General features: G+C 51.6%; 1 protein-coding gene across 3 annotated transcripts in view; it reads right to left on the reverse strand.

The window, feature by feature from the left end:
* Positions 1 to 17,665, reverse strand: part of LOC101954014 (unconventional myosin-XVB) — a 50,798-nt gene that overhangs the window by 31,847 nt on the left and 1,286 nt on the right. The window contains exons 4-13 of one of the 3 annotated variants that reach the window (XM_065563437.1): positions 16,802 to 16,919; positions 16,017 to 16,192; positions 14,596 to 14,689; positions 11,628 to 11,705; positions 8,073 to 8,130; positions 6,161 to 6,291; positions 5,397 to 5,492; positions 2,393 to 2,628; positions 2,128 to 2,306; positions 1,293 to 1,365 (exon numbers count right to left, since the gene is read on the reverse strand). In XM_065563437.1, the coding sequence (XP_065419509.1) occupies positions 1,293 to 1,365; positions 2,128 to 2,306; positions 2,393 to 2,628; positions 5,397 to 5,492; positions 6,161 to 6,291; positions 8,073 to 8,130; positions 11,628 to 11,705; positions 14,596 to 14,689; positions 16,017 to 16,192; positions 16,802 to 16,919 (1,239 nt within the window). Of the gene's footprint in view, positions 1 to 1,292; positions 1,366 to 2,127; positions 2,307 to 2,392; positions 2,629 to 5,396; positions 5,493 to 6,160; positions 6,292 to 8,072; positions 8,131 to 11,627; positions 11,706 to 12,260; positions 12,427 to 14,595; positions 14,690 to 16,016; positions 16,193 to 16,801; positions 16,920 to 17,665 lie in introns of those variants that run through there. The other 2 variants (XM_042841118.2, XM_024101734.3) reach the window with 2 other exon arrangements.

Genomic DNA, 17,665 nt, shown 5'->3' on the forward strand with positions numbered 1-17,665 from the left:
AGCCAGGGACTGTACCCAGATCAGCTGATTCCCATGCCCCAAGGCCATCTTTTCTCTCCCTGGGATCAATGGTCCTCCCTCTCTTCCTGCACTCTGAGCTAGGACAGACACTGGGAGACACACAGCTCCTCCTGACTTGAGAGCATTTCACTGGACTCTGCCAGACAGGGTTTCACCAGCCCCATCTTGCTGGCCTGCCCAAAGGCAGTGTGGCCTAGTGAATAGAACACAGGACTGGGACTCAGGAGACCTGGTTTTTATTCCTGGCTTTTCCAGTGGCTGCTGGTTGACCTCAGGTAAGTCACTTCCCAGCCCCGTGCCTCAGTTTCCCCATCTTTAAAATGTGGACAATGATACTGACCTCCTTTGTAAAGTGCTTTGAGATCTATGGATGAAAAGTGCTATAAGAGATCTAGGAATCACTATTATCTTCACCATCACCACACTTTTCAGTTTCATCATCTGCGCGTACACACACACACACACACACACACACACACCACACACACACACACCACGCTGTATCAGTGTCAAAAAGGAATGCAGAAGAGAAAGTCATAGGAGGCTCCATGCCATATCCTGGAATCCTTGATACCCCCTCCTCACCCCCCCACATTTCAATCTCTTCCCTTCCATCCAATCCCAACCACTTCCCAAAGAACTAGAACTGTTCAGTCCAGAGAGGCTCAGGAGCCCAAGTTATTCAGAGAATTCTATTCTGAAATAAGGAATGTAAACTCTCATGCTTCAGGGCAAGAGCCAACCACTAAGGGCCTGGGGTCAGGAAGAATCATTCCCTCATACTCTATAATTGTCCAGTATGGGATTTCTTTCAACTTCCTCTGAAGCAGCTGGTGCTGGCCAAATTCAGCAGGGCTGGCTCCAGGCACCAGCTTAACAAGCAGGTGCTTGGGGCGGCCAAGGGAGAGGGGCGGCACCTGCGGCAATTCGGGGGCGGCAGGTCCCTCACTCCCTCTAGGACCGAAGGACCTGCCACTGAACTGCCGCCGCCAATCGCGGCTTTTTTTTTTTTTTTTTTGCTTGGGGTGGCAGAAATGCTGGAGCCGGCTCTGACATTCAGAAGTGTGATCCTGGACTAAATGGGCCAGTCTGGCAATTCTTATGTTATTGGGGGTATAAACAGTGCAATCCCATGCACAGGCACTGGAGAGACGGAGAACAGGTGATGGTGGGAAATGCAACTATTCCAGGGATGAATGCATTACTCCTGGCCTGCAGCCCTGCCCAATGTGAACCCAAAGAACAACAGCACTCCCCCCCTTGGACTGTACCTTGAACTCAGGATCCAGCCTGCGTACTGTTCCCCTGTTGTCCAGGACTCTACTTCAGCAGAGAACATCTCCTCTAGCCCAGGAAAGAGAGAGTCAGCACAAAGCCTTCCACAGAACTAAAAATGGCACAAGATGGCGGCATGCGGACAGCCCTGTTGGAGATTCTCACACACGGGCTGCTAAGGAGACTCAGAGGGGCTGAGAGCAGGTTGAGCGCTCTCCCCGGGGGCCCTCTCTGCACTAGCACATGGCGGCTCCGTAATCATTGTGTGCTTGCCAATGCCAGGGCATTCTGGATCCCACCTGTGTAAGCTCTATTCGGTAGCCAGGTGCCTGTAGCCGCTCGCTGAGGCCTGGTTTGCAGAGGTGCCAAGCACACACTATGTTACAAAGAAAGTACATTGGAATGGAAACGTTTTGGGGGAGGGAAAAAAGCCGGGAGCGGAGGTTCAGCTGATCAGCGAGCAGCAGGGAAAGTGACTCATGCTGAGGACACAGAGCAACGGGGAGCAGGGGGAGAAGTAGATTTTGTTCTAGCTGGAGCAGGAGCAGCGAGTGACGGCTGCAGCCAGGCACCAACTCAAACGAACTGAAACTCTGGATCAGGCTCTAGATGAGAATCCAGCCTCTGTCTCTACAACAGGCAAGACCCTCAATCTCTGACTTTGGGAGGGGCTGGGCACCAGGTTCAAACCCTCATGCTCGTGCCAGCAAGTAGCACAGGTCTTGTGCCCACTTCCAGCCACGGGAAGGATTTTCTGAGCCCTCTTTCTAATTCCTGTGTCAGCAGAGGCCTCGTGGGGGTTCGAAGTTGGGGAGGGCAGGAGCTAGTTACCATTATAGGTGAAGACGTCCAGCACCATCTTCCCCCTCCTCTGGTTAGCGGTCCACTCCAACAGGGTGGGAGGATGGGCACGGGAGACCTCGGGGTCCGTGTCTGTCTGCTGCATTGCCGTGAGGATCTTGCGCTGGCAAACAGCATTGTAGCCTTCCAGCCCGTGGTCTGACACGAACCTGCAAACCAAGCAGCTGCCTTTAATACGAGCTGTTCCTCTCCGGAAACAGCAATAAAAAAGGAGCCATCTCTCCCCCTTCCTTACTTCAGCAAGGGTTTCTCCAGTGCTGGCGAAGGGGTAAATGCACTCAGGAGGGCAGCCATCAGAGCATAGCCTCGCTGGCTCTGCTCTGTGTCTGGGTTCTTCCACACCTGGCTGACCACCTGACTCAGAAGCTCGTTGCGCAGGGCCGGGTTGCCCAGCCCTCGGCTGGCGATGTAGTTACCCAGGAGCACTTCCTGCCAGCTCTGGAGGTTCCTGTCCCCGATGAACCGCAGGATCTAAAAGACGCCCAATGGAAAAACAGCGAGAAGATTAAACCGAAACATTCCGACCCAAGCTCCAATTGCAAGGACCTCACATTTCCGGAGACATCTGAACTAGGAGGACCAATTGGCCCCAGGAGCCCTCTACAAAATTCAGATCTGAATTGGGGTTCAGATTTCAGGCACCCCCAAGGTTTAGGAGAATTTGGGAGGCAGCATGTCCTGGGGATAGGGCATCAGACTGGGAGCCAGGACTCCTGAGCTATATTCCTGACTCTGCCATTGACCTGCTGTGTGGTCTTGGGTGAGTCACCTTCCCTCTCTGGGCCACGGTTTACCTGTCTGTACAGTGAAGGAAATGATGCTCACCCAGTCGTTGTGAAGAGCTCTGAGATCTATTTACTGTACTAAAAAATGCTAAGTGTTATGGAGGCATTAGTAAAAACTCCATAGTTAAGGCTGGGCTGAGTATTGCACTTAAAGCAGACATTTGACCTCTGGATTGTATGAAAAACACTGCATATGTTTCCCAAAATTACAGCACTTCCTCTTTGACTACGGAATGAAGGTTTTGAGAATTCACAAGTATATCTAGGAATAAGTTTAGGAATTTAAATGATTCTAAATTAGGCCCTTTAAAAAATCTTAGCACACAGACCGAGACTCTTTGGTCTCCAACGGTAACAGAAGAGACTCTGCAAACTTCCTATATAGTTAAAACTCACTGAAATCTTGTACACAGGCAACATTTTTAAAGGGTTACAGTATTTATCCTTTTCCTCATTATTTCCACTCTCCGGGAAGTTTGAAGAGTCTGTGCCGATCTGTTAATGAGATCTTTGGAGACAAAAGAAAGTTCTGATTTCGGGTGCTACATTTCTTAATTAATTTTTAATGTAACTGAATTCCTAAAGTCATCAACAGATTTACGTGTCAATTCTCAGAACATCCACACTGTACTGAAAGAGTAAGTGCTGTAATTTTGGAGAAGATACGCTGTATTTTTCATTCATAACAAAGAGGCTGAATCCCTTCTTTAAACAAAAATCTCTACTCCTGTACCCGTACAACAGCACGGCTACTGAACACCCCTCCCTAACACAGGGAAACAGACAATTCCCTCCCAGAGACAGTAGAACGTGGGTAAAGTCACAGCTCTGCTGGTTCAGCATGGACTGTAAGACTGAGTTGCATTTTTTAAAATATATAGACTCAACCACAGAATTAAACTGTTTAGAAGGGAAGCCACAAATGCTGCAAAATGCAACATAATGGAAAGGAACAGCAGCCATGCGCCAAGTCTCATTAAACTTTGAGCCATCCAGGTGTACAAATGCCTACACTGAGAGTCACTGCACAATTGTATTGCTGTAACTCCGGCCTCCCTCACTCCACCCCTTCCCTGTGGTTTGTCATTCTCACATGTTATATCAGATCTATACAATTAGCCCCATAAAACACTTTCGGATGTAAGCATTAGTACAGCCCTCCTCCCCCTTGCCTTTAAATATATCAGGTGATCCTGGCCGCTTTAACTATTTTGAGGGCCCTCTTCAAACCTCCCCACCCTGACTGACTATGCTTCCCATTGTTGGCTTTGAAAAAACACTAGTGTTTTATTTAACCAGAGTAAACATAACAAACCTCACAACAGTGCTCGGTAACCCTTCTACTTCCCACTGCTAATCTTACCGGAGCCTTCCCTTCCTGATCAGAGCCCAGCTTCCCAAACCCCGCTGTGATCCTGCGCCCTCTCTCCTCCTCAGCCAGCCATGACCCTTCAATTCTCCCCTCTGGGGGAGCTTCCATTCGGGAATCCAAACCTCTGTGACTCTGTGCCCCCAGTAGCATATGTGCTTTTGATCTCCATCCAACAACAACATGCCCCAACAGACAATTTCTCTTTACTCTTACCCTATAACAACCTCTCACATCATACAATTTAAAGTTAACGTAACCCCTTCTCCGTCCCCACTGGGTGTTGCCCCTAACCTCTTCCCTCCACCCCCATTCACATACAAAACTCTCACCCAACCCAGGCTAGCTGTCCCAGGTGGAGCTGTAGGCTAAAGTGCTTTCACTCAAGCTGCCACCCCCCCCCTTCCTGTGTGGATGCAGGCTAAACCACTAGAGTGTTGATAGCCCTGCACTGCCTTTCCACAATTCCCCCCGTGCGCCCAGAAGGACAGACAAGTTCTCCCACCATTCACTGGGAAAGAGCCAAAGAGTGGCTCAGCTTGGTGCAGGGCTAAGAACCATGGGATAGGCCCTCAGAAGCCCATGCGATGTACAGGGGTGAGCACAGCATCAGTGAGAACACAGCAACTCGCATGTGGCTTTGCAGCACAACTGCTCCCACCCCGTTGCCCATTGCCAGCATTAACGCTGCAGTGAGGACGTATCATTAGCCAATTTACTTCCCCACCCTCCCTCCTGTCTTCCAGCTTGTTTGAATGAGGCTTAGGGAGGTCAGAGGACCTGCCCACGGGCTGACAGCGAGCGAGTGACTTGCTGCATATAAATCCAGGGTCCTCCTGGCTCTCAGTTCTTTTGCTGTCACCTCTAGACCGCATGACTTTCCTTCTGGGGGTACCACCGCGCTCGAGGTCCTGTGAACCCCAGCAAAGCCCCTCTGCTTCTAGAGACAGAAAGCTTCTAGAGGAGCAGAGTGCCTGCATAATGTGCCTTCATATTTCACTAATGCCCCACTACAAAGGCCAGTGGGGTTGCTTTGAGATTGTCCGATACTGTAGGCTAGCTGCACCCCCGCCCCCTGCACTCACCAGTTTGTTGATCTCCAGAGCGCGCTGCGTGTCCTCGCCCTCCAGGCGGGTTAAGGGCTGCTGCAGGGGCTGTCCAAGGGCAGGGAAGTTGGGCTCCTAGGAGGTGAAAAAGGACGGAGTTCATGGCTGGCATTTCCAATGGCAGCGTGCCCCCCTGCTACAAGCCCTAGGAGAGAGCCGGAGTCCACAGCGGGACTCTGCATTCTCCCAGCTGTGCCAGGCAAACAAGGGCAAAGAGCGGGCTGAGGAGGCATCAGACGGCTTGTCGCGGGGCTCAGTTCTTTATCAGACTCCTAGGCAGAGGCCCTAGTGACAACCCAGTGCCATAGACACAGCCCACGGGGATGTGCAGCACAGACAGCCCCTGCCGGGGTGTCTGCAGGAACGTACTGGAGCGGAGAGATGAGGAGGTTACAGAGCCCAGGAAAGCGTCCTGACAGAGAAAGTACGGGCAGAGGCGCTGGAACAATGTATATAGCGGGGCTGCTGAGAGCCATTGAACCAAACTGTAAACCCTGAATATAATGGAAAGCATTTCGAGCCGGGGTGTGGGGGTGTGTGTGGCAGTTCCCAGCACCTATGAGTATGTGAGAGAGTGGGGGAGAGGCAGATCCTGGGGCAGACTGGCAGAGGCGTAGAGAGGAGGAGACAACACTGAAGGGGGGGGTGGGGATAGGGAGGTAACAAGCAGGGAGGAGGCAGGAGAAGGGGCAGGAGAGAATGGAAGGGTCCCTGTGTGGCTTCTGGCATCAGCAGCATCCTACCTGGAAGTGAGACCTCATGAAGACGGAGAAGGGAGAGCTATTGATGTTGGGTGGGAGGGAGAGGTCACACTTGGCCTTGACCTCCGGAGGTGAAACCTCCATGATCTGATTGGCCTGGGCATGGTGCTGACCTGTAAGAGAGAGAGAGAAAATGGACACTCAGCCTCAGGCCCATCTAGACATGGTGCCACACGCCCAGTTACCAACACACCAGAGACACCCACACCATCGCCCAAGCCAACCGCACCAACGGCCCTCCCCGAGACACCACACCCCCACACCACCATCACCCTCCCCCACCAGACACCACAAAGTCTCCCTCCCCCAGAGGCACCTGCTCCCTCACCCAGCCCTCTGCACCACCCCCACACCATCTCCCCATCCTCACAGACCCCTGCCCACACACAACTGAGCAGCTTCTCTGTTCACCCTCACGCTGCCTTTTCTCTAGCTGGGGTTGGAGCGACAGAACAGGCCTCCTCAGAGAATGGACTCAAGGCTCTTTTAGAAAGGGGGAGTTAGCAGAGCAGAGAGGGGTCATGAAAACAACACATCCAGGATTAGCTCAGTGAAGGGTGTGGACCAAACCTCTAATGCCTGCAACAGTCCATAGGGAACGCCCCAGGCCAGGGCTCTGAAAGGGTTTCCATTCCTTCACAGGTATATAAATAATGCAGCACTGCAGAGACTCTGCTGGCAGTGTCCCAGTCGATAAATAAACCAGAGGTCACCATGAGTGAAGCAGAAGATAAGGGATTTATCAGGGGCGATAGGACAACAAATGCCTCCCTGGCTGCAGAGACTCCCCCAAGCAACACGGCGTCTGCACGCCTTCTCCAGCAACGCTACTTTCCTTCCCTCCCACCTCCTCTCCCTTCGCTTTCCAAGCCAGCGCCTCCCCCACTGCCACCTCCTCTGGTTAAACCCTATTCATGCTCCAGGGGAAGCAAAAGGTTTTCCTGTCCCAGGAAAGCTTTCGAGATTTCAAAACTTTCTCATTCTGCACTGGGACGAAGTCAAAACCTTTCAAAAATGTCCATGAATTGAAAACAGAGGTGGGCAGGGAAGGGAAGTGGGGAGAGAGGGAATAGCCTATTGCCTGGTGTTCAGGGCACTCAGCCGGGATAAGGGAAAGCCAGGTTCAACCTCCTGCTCTGAATCAGGTTATTCCTGGGACGTCTCTGTCTGCCCCCTCTCTCTCTCTGACCAGATGAAACCTTCCTGATGAAAGCTTTGTTGAAATGGATATGTTCCCCCAAAAAGGGTTTGGTTTTGATGAATCAGCATTTTCCGATGGAGGGGAAAAGGCATTTTGTCAAAACATGCCCAACCCGCACGACTCGCCACACATCTCTCTGGCCACAATGCTTCGTCATCTACATCTCCTGGGGGATGCTTCCATGGGCAAGGTGCACAGGGAACTCAGCACCGTCTGCTCATTGACAGGTGTCTTGCCCCGCTGACTAATTAATTTGTATTATGGCAGCACCTAGGAGGCTCAACTGAAATAGGGGCCCCAATATGCTAGGTGCTGTACAAAGAGACAGGCCCTGCCCCCACAGAGTTCCAATCTAAATATATGAGCCATACAAGGGGAAAGAGGCACAGAGAAGGGAAATGACTTGCCCACATTCACATGGTAGGTCAGTGGCAGAGCCGGAGGGATAAAACCCCACGTCTCCCAAGCTCCAGTCCAGTGCTGTATCCACTGGATAATGCTGCCTGTCTATCCCTGTATCTTGGAGGAGGCCCTTATACACATCCACCTGGGGTTATCGTGTTTACATTTCCAACACCAACAGAGCAGATACGATATAGGCGAGAGAGCGTGCCGAACACACACACATGCAAAGCCACAAATGCAAACACCGTGAGTTAGAACCGAGCGAGCGGGCTGGAGGGGTTTTCTTACCTTTGGCAGAGTGCAGGAGTGCCGCAAGCTCTGCGGGGATCTCCAGCAGCCCCACGTCCTGAGGAGAGAGGGAGCAAAGAGTCAGCAATCGGAGTCACAGTAGCCAAAGAAAAATAAATTCATTTCAGGCAACACACGGAGTCGGGGACAGGTGTTTTTACTCAGCCTTCAGGCTCCACTGCCACCGACATCAACAACAGCGTGTCTGGAGCCAGGACTTGAGCGTTTGAGCCAACCAGAGTAATTGGGGTGTGTGTGTTCTAGAATTTTATAAAACACAAGGAATAAATAAGAGTCACAATGAAGAGCGCACTGGAGAAAGGATGGTAAAGTAGGAGAAAAGGTCACTGCTGCTGAAGATCAAGCACTACGGGGGGAAAGATACCAAACTTATTGCATTTTGGTTACTTCTCCCAGGTCCAAGAGGTTCCTAGTTTTGCATAGATGAGACCACGGTTCTGGGTTTTTCCCCCACTGCAGCTGCTTTTTCACTATTTTGCAGCATCCAAGAGCGCTACCGTACAAATAAAAAGAAAAGTGGCCATGAAGTTAATGGAGTTAATCTGGATTTATGAGATCGTAACCTGGCCCCAGGGTCTGTTCTCTACCTCTCTGCACCTCGCATTGATGTGTACACCTATGCAAAGTGGACACACCTTGCTACCATTTCAGAATGACACCACTTTGAACAGGTGTCATTGGGTATGTCTACACTGCAATCAGAGGTGTGAGTGCAGTATGTGTAGACATAACCGAGCTAGCTTTGATCCAACTAGCTCATGTAACACTAGCAGTGAAACCGCAACAGCCTGCCCAGGACCCTGGGTACGTACTCCAGAGGCTGGCCCATGCTGCTGCGGCTTCACTGCAATTATTATTCAACTAGATCAAAACTAGTCTGATTATGTCTACACGTGCTGCAACCACACCTCTGACTGCAGTGTAGACAGACCGATGATGGTATATGGTGCAAAGCAAAGGAGAATCAGGCCCCGGGGTCCTTGCCCTGAATTTCTTATACTTATTGGGCCCGATTCTTTCTCCTCCAGTTGTGTAGTACCTTGCTAGGTCAGAAATCCCATTCATTTCAATAGGCTAGTCACTCAAGTCCAAGCCCAAACCCATCTGATCCACAACAAGGCCTCCATAGATGTATCATATGCTTCATTGCCATCCACAACCCGAGACAACCTGACCTCAGTTTCAAGCCAGCCTGGGCTGAAGCACATTGAGCTCAAAAACCAAGCGTATCTCTAGGCTTCATGTGAGTCTGTCCCATCCTAAACCCAAAAGGAAATCAGGAGAGTGGGTAGCCGTAGGAAATGAAACCGAAGGCGGTATTTGCATAAAGTGAAAGCACCATCACAACAAAGCAAGTCCCAGGCTGGGGCCAAGCCCTGAAGAGGGGGATTGGCCTTCGCTTGTTTTGCAGCAGCACCCGGGGGCTTCATGCCCCAGACAGAAGAGGGGGTGGAGCAGCCCCCGGGAGTTGCTGAGCACACACAACTCTCATAGAATGTCAGGGTTGGAAGGGACCTCAGGAGGTCATCTAGTCCAACCCCCTGCTCAAAGCAGGACCAATCCCCAGACAGATTTTTGCCCTAGGTCCCTAAATGGCCCCCTCAAGGATTGAACTCACAACCCTGGGTTTAGCAGGCGAATGCTCAAACCACTGAGCTATCCCTCCCCCCTCTTTCTAATTCAGTAGCCATTGAGAGGTCCTGCTGCCAGGGCCGTCCTTAGGCATATGCGGGGCTGCGTAGGGCACCCGAAAATTTGGGGCACCCCTGTGTCTTAGTGTTCACTCTCCCACCTCTTCCTATCCCTGTTCTGCCCCTTCCTGCAGGCTCCCACCACAGCTGGCTGCTGCAGCCTGGTGAGGCTTCCTCCAGAGGGGATCTAGTACTTAAAAGTGAAAAAGCCCCCAGCCTGCCAGACCTATTAGCACAACATTAAAACTGTTAAAGAGCCATTCAAGTGGTAATGAAGCCATTTAACAGGCATTTGCCAACCCCCAGGTATATACTGTCAGTTTCTGACTTTACTGAGAAAAACAGTTGTACATCACTTCTCCGCTCTCTCTGAGCTGGGAGGTGAAAACATTATTTACTCAGAACATGTTAGTCTACAGGACCTTGGTTTAAAATGTGCTTTACAAATATTTCATTAGTGTGTTGCTGAAGATTATAAAAATCACATCTCTAAAAAAAAATCCTTGCATAGATTTTTAGATGCACAATCTGAATATTCATCTTTAGCCTTAAATGTTTGGCTCTTCAGACATATAATTTTTTAAATAAATCCTTCAAAAGACAACCCTTATCTAAAATACACATGCAAGCCCGGGCTGCCATCGGGCACAGGGGCACCAGTTTAATAATACTGCATAGGGCCCCATAAATCCTAAGGATGGCCCTGCCTGCCGCAAACGTGGATGATTCAAGGACAGAAAAGCAGGCCAAACTTGTCCCAAAAAATTGTTCAGAGGGAATCGTTTGCCCAGTTGCATCCTCGGCCCCTCTTCACTGCCGTTGTGCAGGTGACAGGCTGACATTTCTGCTCAATCCTGCATAATCCATCACAGAACTGATAGAAACCACTATGATTTATTGGGACATATCCCAGTATCATGCGAACACAGCAGTAGCCTAGGCATTAACCCCTTCATGGCAACAGGAAGTTGCACCTTCACCTCTGAAGTGCAGGAGCATGGCTGGAATTTTGGTACTGCAGAGGGAGACACCCGGAGGCTGCTCCTGATCATATCAGGGATCAGGCCTGATAACCAGACAACAGCCAATACCCACCTTACAGATATTATTGCTGCTAATATCTTATGATTATAAAATGTATTTTACCCCAAAGCCCTTCAGCCACACTGCCTCTCTCACATCTATAGACAGACCCCTCTCCCCAGCACACACAGGAACGGTTCAGGAACGATCACGCCAATGTAGCCACCTCTGGGGTGGAATACAGGCAAACAGCAACAAAAGCAACATCATGCTTCAGTTCAAGAGAAGATGACGATACCATACCCCCGCCAAAACTGCAGGTGGAATTACCCAAGGTGGGCTTTGGCCCCTGGCTTGGGGCTGACATCCCTAACTCCAAGGAAAAATCCCACAGAATCTATAATAAAGGCAAGTGGTTGGGATTGAGGGCCCTGATTTTGCAGGTCACCCAGAAAGAACAGCGGAGAAAAGGGCATTAAGGTGAGATTTTCAGTCCCTTAGAGCATTTGGACCCCAAATTCCATTAATTTCTAATGGGAATCCAAATCCCTTAGGCATATTTCCAAAGCTCAGCCCCAGGCATTTGGGGGCCTAGATTGCTCCTCATCGATGCACATTATCCCATGGCATTGCAGCACTTCGACTCCCTTGGATGGACGGAAAGGGCTCTTCTGCCAGCTGGCTCAGTTATACACTCCCCAGCAGGGACAGACCTGCCGGATCACATCCGTGAAATGGGAACTAACTCCCTTATCTCTGTCACACGGGTGGAAACCCCAGCAGGCCCTCATAGCTGATACATTAGAGTTTATTGACCTACCATTCCTGGGGAGCTACCACTCTCCTCGCCACCTTTGGCCAGCGACTCCTCTCTCTGCCTGCTGTCCTCACGCCTCTGCTGTCAGAAGGAAAAGAAATGGCCTGTGAGGGCATTTTCTGGGGTGTGCCAGGCATCTCGGAAGGGCAAATGCTCTGGATTACCAGGTACTTCTAGCTACAGTTCCTGGGGATGTGCAGTAGCTGGCCTGCCATGTCAGCTGCTGGCGTGTTAAAAGGAGAGGGTGAACACTGCATCTTCTTAGGATCTATCTACATTAGCGGGCTGAGGTTTGGCCACCGCTCTTAGCACCCGCCAGGAGTCTAAGACCCCTCATTCCCAGGCTGGACGCAATCAGAAAGGAGCTTCTGCCACACAGCCTGCTCCAGACAGCCTGGCATTCACTGTCTCACGGAACACTACTGACAGTGCCCCACTAAGCATTCAGTGACCGGAAACATGGTTCATTGCCCTCTCTCTTGGCAGCTGGAAAACCTGAATCCAGCCTGCAGAGGGCCACCCGCAGCCCCCGAGGGTGGGACAAGGAGTCAGGGGAAGCCGGGCTCCCATTCAGCTCTGCCCTTTCCCAATTTGGGGGCAGGGATATTCCACCACGTCCCACCCAATGCTACTCACCTGCCTCCTGCTCGGAGGCTGTGCGGCTGTCTCGCTCCCTCTCTCTCCTGCTTGTCTGCCGAGGACGTGTGGGGCTAGATGGGAAGGGACCAGGGCTGGGTCGGCCTGGGCTGAGAAAAGGGCAGGCGTACTAAAGTCCGCCCAGGGCAGCGCCGCAGGGGAAGGCGCGGGGGGGGGGGGGACTGCGGTTCCCTCAGGTGAACTTTGAGACCTTTTATTGTCGTCACTCCGGGAGGGAGCAGAGCCTTAGAAAGCAAACACGGAGGGGAGGGGATGGGAGCTTTTCTGTGGTTACGCTGGAGAGGGATTGGAGCAGAGCTGAGAACACAAGTCCTGCTCTGGGAGCACAGCACAGCCACCCATGCCTGGCCACACCTTACACTGCAGGGATTTTCGGTGGGTGTCCTGCAACCATCCTTCTGGCCCAGGGGGTAGCTAGATGAGTCTCTCCTGTGGCTTCTTGTGAGCCCTTACGCCTGAGGAGTATGTGCTAGGCACCTCCCCTGCCTCCAATAAGAAGCTGAGGTCCCACCTTCTGCAGAATAAAACAGAGCAGCGGTGGCTACTGTCTCACGGCTCTTCGGCAGCCTTCATGAAACGAGTTTGACGGTCTCATGTCTCATCTCTGTGGATGTGTGTCCACAGCACAAATCCACAGTCACTGGAGCTGGCACTAAGGAACCCGTCTGTTGGCAGACAGGCCCAGGATTTAAATGGCTCCATTAGCTCTCAGGGTCAGGACAGGAACGCGCTGGAAGGGGCAGTGGGTGGGAAGCTTGTGTGACGGCTGCCATTTTGGCCGTCACCGGGGATTGATCTGTCAACCTCCGAGCTAAGAAAAAGGCATGAGTCACTACAGCTTGAGCTCAAGGCTTTGCAGTTGAGAGCTCTCATAACCTCTCACCCCCTGAGGCTCAGGCACAGCAGGGGATACCACACATCAGTGACCAGGCCGATGCTGAACCCAGTCTGTGGCGAGAGAACTTCAGTCTCGGGGAATCTCTCCATCGTTTGGAGCCTTCCTATCAAGATTGGGTGTTTTCTAAAAGAAATGTTCCAACTCCACCACCAGAGACGGGCTGGATGCAAGAATTCCTAGCTGGAATCTTACAGCTTGGGTTACACAGGGGTCAGACCAGATGATCATAATGGTCCCTTCTGACTTTTAAACCTATAAATCAATCCCTCTCCTGAGAGTACCTGACTATCCCTGGGCTGGATTCCAGGAACATGATGGGAGATGGGCGGAGTCATTGTCCTCAACTCCATAAACTCTTCCCCAGCTGAGATTTCCTTCTTGTACATGGTGGTGAGACCTGGCACCAGCAGGTCTCCTTCGCCCCCCAGCACCGTGTGACCCTGAGAACTGGCTTAAAACCACCCTTGTTTAAAGCCACACTGCTGTTTACAAACGCTGGCTAAAAGCAACCAGATGCCAGGTTTATTTTTGGTTTAAATTAAGCTGAGGTGACCACTGGCACCCGACAGCCACACTTCGATGCAACTGTTTGCTGCATCAGCTCTTTCAATCTCAGTCCATGCTGAGCATGTGGCAGGCAGGGCAGCTCCACGCACTGACACCAACAGGCTTCTGCCTAAGCAGGTCTTGATCAGAAAAAAATGTGAGCAATCGCCTCCTATTTTGGCCTGTATCACTGGACACTCCCCGCGGTGGAATGAGGATCTCCTGTTATTAAACACTTAGCAGCCTTAACGACACCTGCTTTGCTCTCAGTTGAGGGGCCACCTCTCAAGCCCCTCTGGGACACAACCCTGCTCAAGTCACATCTCCCACCTTCCCCAAGAGTGGGGTGCCCCCAGCCTGGGTTTCAGGCTCCTCTTCACCCTGATGACTGTACTCTAGTGATGTGAGGCTGCCACTCAGCTCTCCCCGTGCCTGCCCCTGCTGCGGGTTAGGCCTGTTCTGCCTGGCACCCTGAATACTGAGGCCAAATAATGTTTTAAAGCTTCCTTGTATTCCCGCAGGGCCTTGTTCATAGCTCCTGCCCTTGGTCGCAGAAGGGGTTTAAGGGGACTCGCCTGTAAAGCCTCAAATTGTCCACCAGGGCTCCCTGTGCAGTAAGACAAAGAGCAACCCATGTCCCCCATCCCTGCTCGCTCCCAGTCCCAGCCCCTTCATCTGCTCTGAGAGCCAAAGGCAGGTTTAACAGGCTGGGAAATGCCACTGTCTAAATCCCAGAAAGTATCTAAAGAGATCACCCTGTCCCCACCCTAAGCACACCTCCACAAACTGTGTCTGCATATCCCGGAGCGTGAATGGTCCCTGCAGCGCGGCCGTGTGTGCCACATCTGCTCCTAGGCATGGTATTATTACCTGGCAGCGCTTCCGTGTCTGCACCAAGGGCCTGGAGATTAAAACTACCGTCCCAAGCTGCACCAGCATCATCTTCAGCCTCCTGTAGCGCTTCCTGAGAGCAGAGTGGGGGCAGGAGGGGAAGGGAAATTCAGCAAAGCAGGCCAGCCTGTGGACTAAGCCCAGGAGCACAGGCCCAATGCAGCTCTGGTGTAAGCAAGGCACAAGCTCAGCGACACCAGAAAAGAACAGGCTGCATTTGATTTGGCCTTCCTGGTTAGCCTGGCCTCCCCTAAACAGTTACAGCAGTGTCTGTTGGGGGGGGGGGCAGGGTGTGGGGGGGTTTTGGTGGTTTTTTTTTAACCAATATACAGGCATAAGCCCTAGCGTGGATGCAGTTATACCAGCATAACTGCTTATACCGGCATAGTTTATGCCAGTTTCCCAAGCTACACCAGTAGAGGCACTTTTGTATCAGTATCACAGCATGCATGGCAGGAGGGTTTCGCCAGTTTAGCTATATTCATACGACTATCAGCAAAACATCTCGAGCGTGGGCAAAGCTTGAGTTTGCCATCTGTATTCATCGGGGTTGGAATTCCCAAGGGAGTTAGGCACCAAATTCCCAATGTAATTCAATGAGATTTAGGCACCTATCTCCCCAGGGCATCTTTGCAAATCCCAGCCATTGTTCCGATCCATCCCCTGACAAGCCACTACAGCACACAGGGGAATTAATAACCAGTTATAATAAAGTATCGGCCTTAGGATCAACCCTTGCACAACGCCCAAGGGGAGAGGCGAACTTTTTGGCTGTTCCTATGTGTTAGGAAGGACGAATACAGGGCACGGAAGGCCCTGTGTATCACAGGACTTAGTGTCAGATTTGAAATCATTTTCCAAGCACACTGGTGGGCAAACATGGTGAGAGTCCCCACATGGTGCTGCCTTGTGTGAGGGCCGCCCCCATGGCGGATTGAACCGGGGACCACTAAAGCTAAAAGTATGGGCTGCTACAGCTTGAGCTAAGGTTCCATAGCCATGGCTGTATCAGCCCATATCTTCTGTGGATTGACAGAGGGGGACCTGTGTGTTACACTTGCTTAAGAAACTCTGCTTCCAACTATCAAGAGCGTGAGTTTGCCACATGAGAACCGCTGTCAGGGTTGTCTCAATAATTGCACTCTGAATCTATGTTAGACCCCGGTGAGCTACATCCACATCGGTAACTGTTTGTCAAGCAGGGCCCCGCTCCTAGCATGGACAAGCACACCAGGTGGGCAATCAAGACGGGCAGTGCCCATTCTGTCCCTGCATCCTCTTGCAGGTGGGGACACGGGGCTGGACTCCAAGTTACTGAATCGGTGCACGGCCCCCAGCAGGTGCTTATGCTTACAACTGGCTACAGAATATGAGCATTGGTGTGGCCGTTGACCTCTGACCTTGCCTGGTGCCCCCGGAAATGAGCCTGGATGACCATGACCTTCTGCCTGAAGACCTGGAATTGCCTGCGGCTGATGAGGCCTCGGAGGTTCCGCTGGAGGGTGACAACGGCCCAGCTCCGCTTCTGGTTCCATCTTCTCTCCAGCAGCTGCTTGGCCTTCTCCTTCAGGAAGACCTAGGCAGAGCAAACAGCTGCTGACCCCCAAGAAGAGGCAGAGTCTATAATAGACACTGGTGTTTACAACCCCTTAATGTCACCCTAAACCCCCTGGAGCTATTGCCGCCCATCATAACACAGGCTACCCACTGACATGAGTCCATTGTTCTTAGATAAGGTGCCCCTGGGTCGCTATTCCAGGCCCTCTATCTATCTAGGGAGGGCTGGAATGGGGGGCTCTGGCTCAGGATTGAGGTACCTTGGGACTGCAGAGTGTGGGGGGCCCAGCAGTGGAACACCAGGGCGTGCTGTGGGTCAGCACAGTGGTGCACACAGAAGGTAGGTGGAGGCACAGGTCAAGACTGAGATGCATTGGCTGCCCAAGGGAATCAGTGTCTGCCCTACGGCTGCCTACAGCCAGCGTTGTCTTTCCCTTTCACAGGCACTAACAATCTCCAGCTAAAAGCAATAAAATAGAGGTCAAACAATAGAGACGGCCCGGGCAGGAAATCAATTCTCCCACTCATCTGTTCATGTGCAGGAACTGAGCACCCTACTTAACATCAGCACCAAGGGGATGGACAGACAGGGCTCTGGGATCAAGACAGGGGAATCCTTAGACACCACCTTTGTTACTCCAATCTGATAGAGGTCCGAGGGGTCCCCCACCACATGCGAGAGCACTGCGGCGCATCCATCCCTCTCCTGCGAATAGCTCTGCCCTTGGCCAGTCAGGGCCCCATACCTGAAAGACAAGGAGGAAGCCCAGCATGCCCTGGATGACACCAGGAGGGTCAGGTAAGAGAACCAAGCCCAGCACTCTGGCAGCTATGGAAAATCAGGCACAAATGATATCCCTGAGGCCTGTTGGGTACTGCTGGCAGCATGTGTTATGGGGATATTTCATTAGAAATTGAACTGAGAACATTTCACAAAGGCCACCATAAAGCCATCCCTTGGAAGTGGCTTTCAGCTGCTACAAGTATGGACCCAGTCCTGCCAGCACTCACACACATGAACAACTCCACACACTGTGTGCCATGGGATTCTCCATGTGCAGAAAGTTACTTGCGCGTGTGTGCGCGTGCACTTGCAGGTTCCGGGGCCAAGACTGGATTTGAACTCATGGCCTACTGGTGAGAGCACCCATTCTCCTATTATCAAATCCTTGTGCCACTTCCCTTTATTGACTTCCAGTGTTTACCTTCCCAAACCTAGACTCTTTAGAGAGAGACATTTGGGGAGAACATATTTTGATTTGAATTATCCCCCAACATCTCTTTCTTTTAATTTTCTTACCAGGAAAGACATCAGCACTTCCCTACCTCACAGAGATGTTGTGAGGATAAATACGTTAAAGATTGAGAGGGACTCTGATATAAGGTTGCCAATTCTGGTTGGACATATTCCTGGAGTTTTCATCACACCATAATCTTGAATTAAAGATTAATCTTTAATTCCTGGAGACTCCAGGGCAATCCTGGAGGATTG

This window comes from Chrysemys picta, chromosome 12, assembly GCF_011386835.1.
Source record: "Chrysemys picta bellii isolate R12L10 chromosome 12, ASM1138683v2, whole genome shotgun sequence".
NCBI classification, from domain to species: Eukaryota; Metazoa; Chordata; order Testudines; family Emydidae; genus Chrysemys; species Chrysemys picta.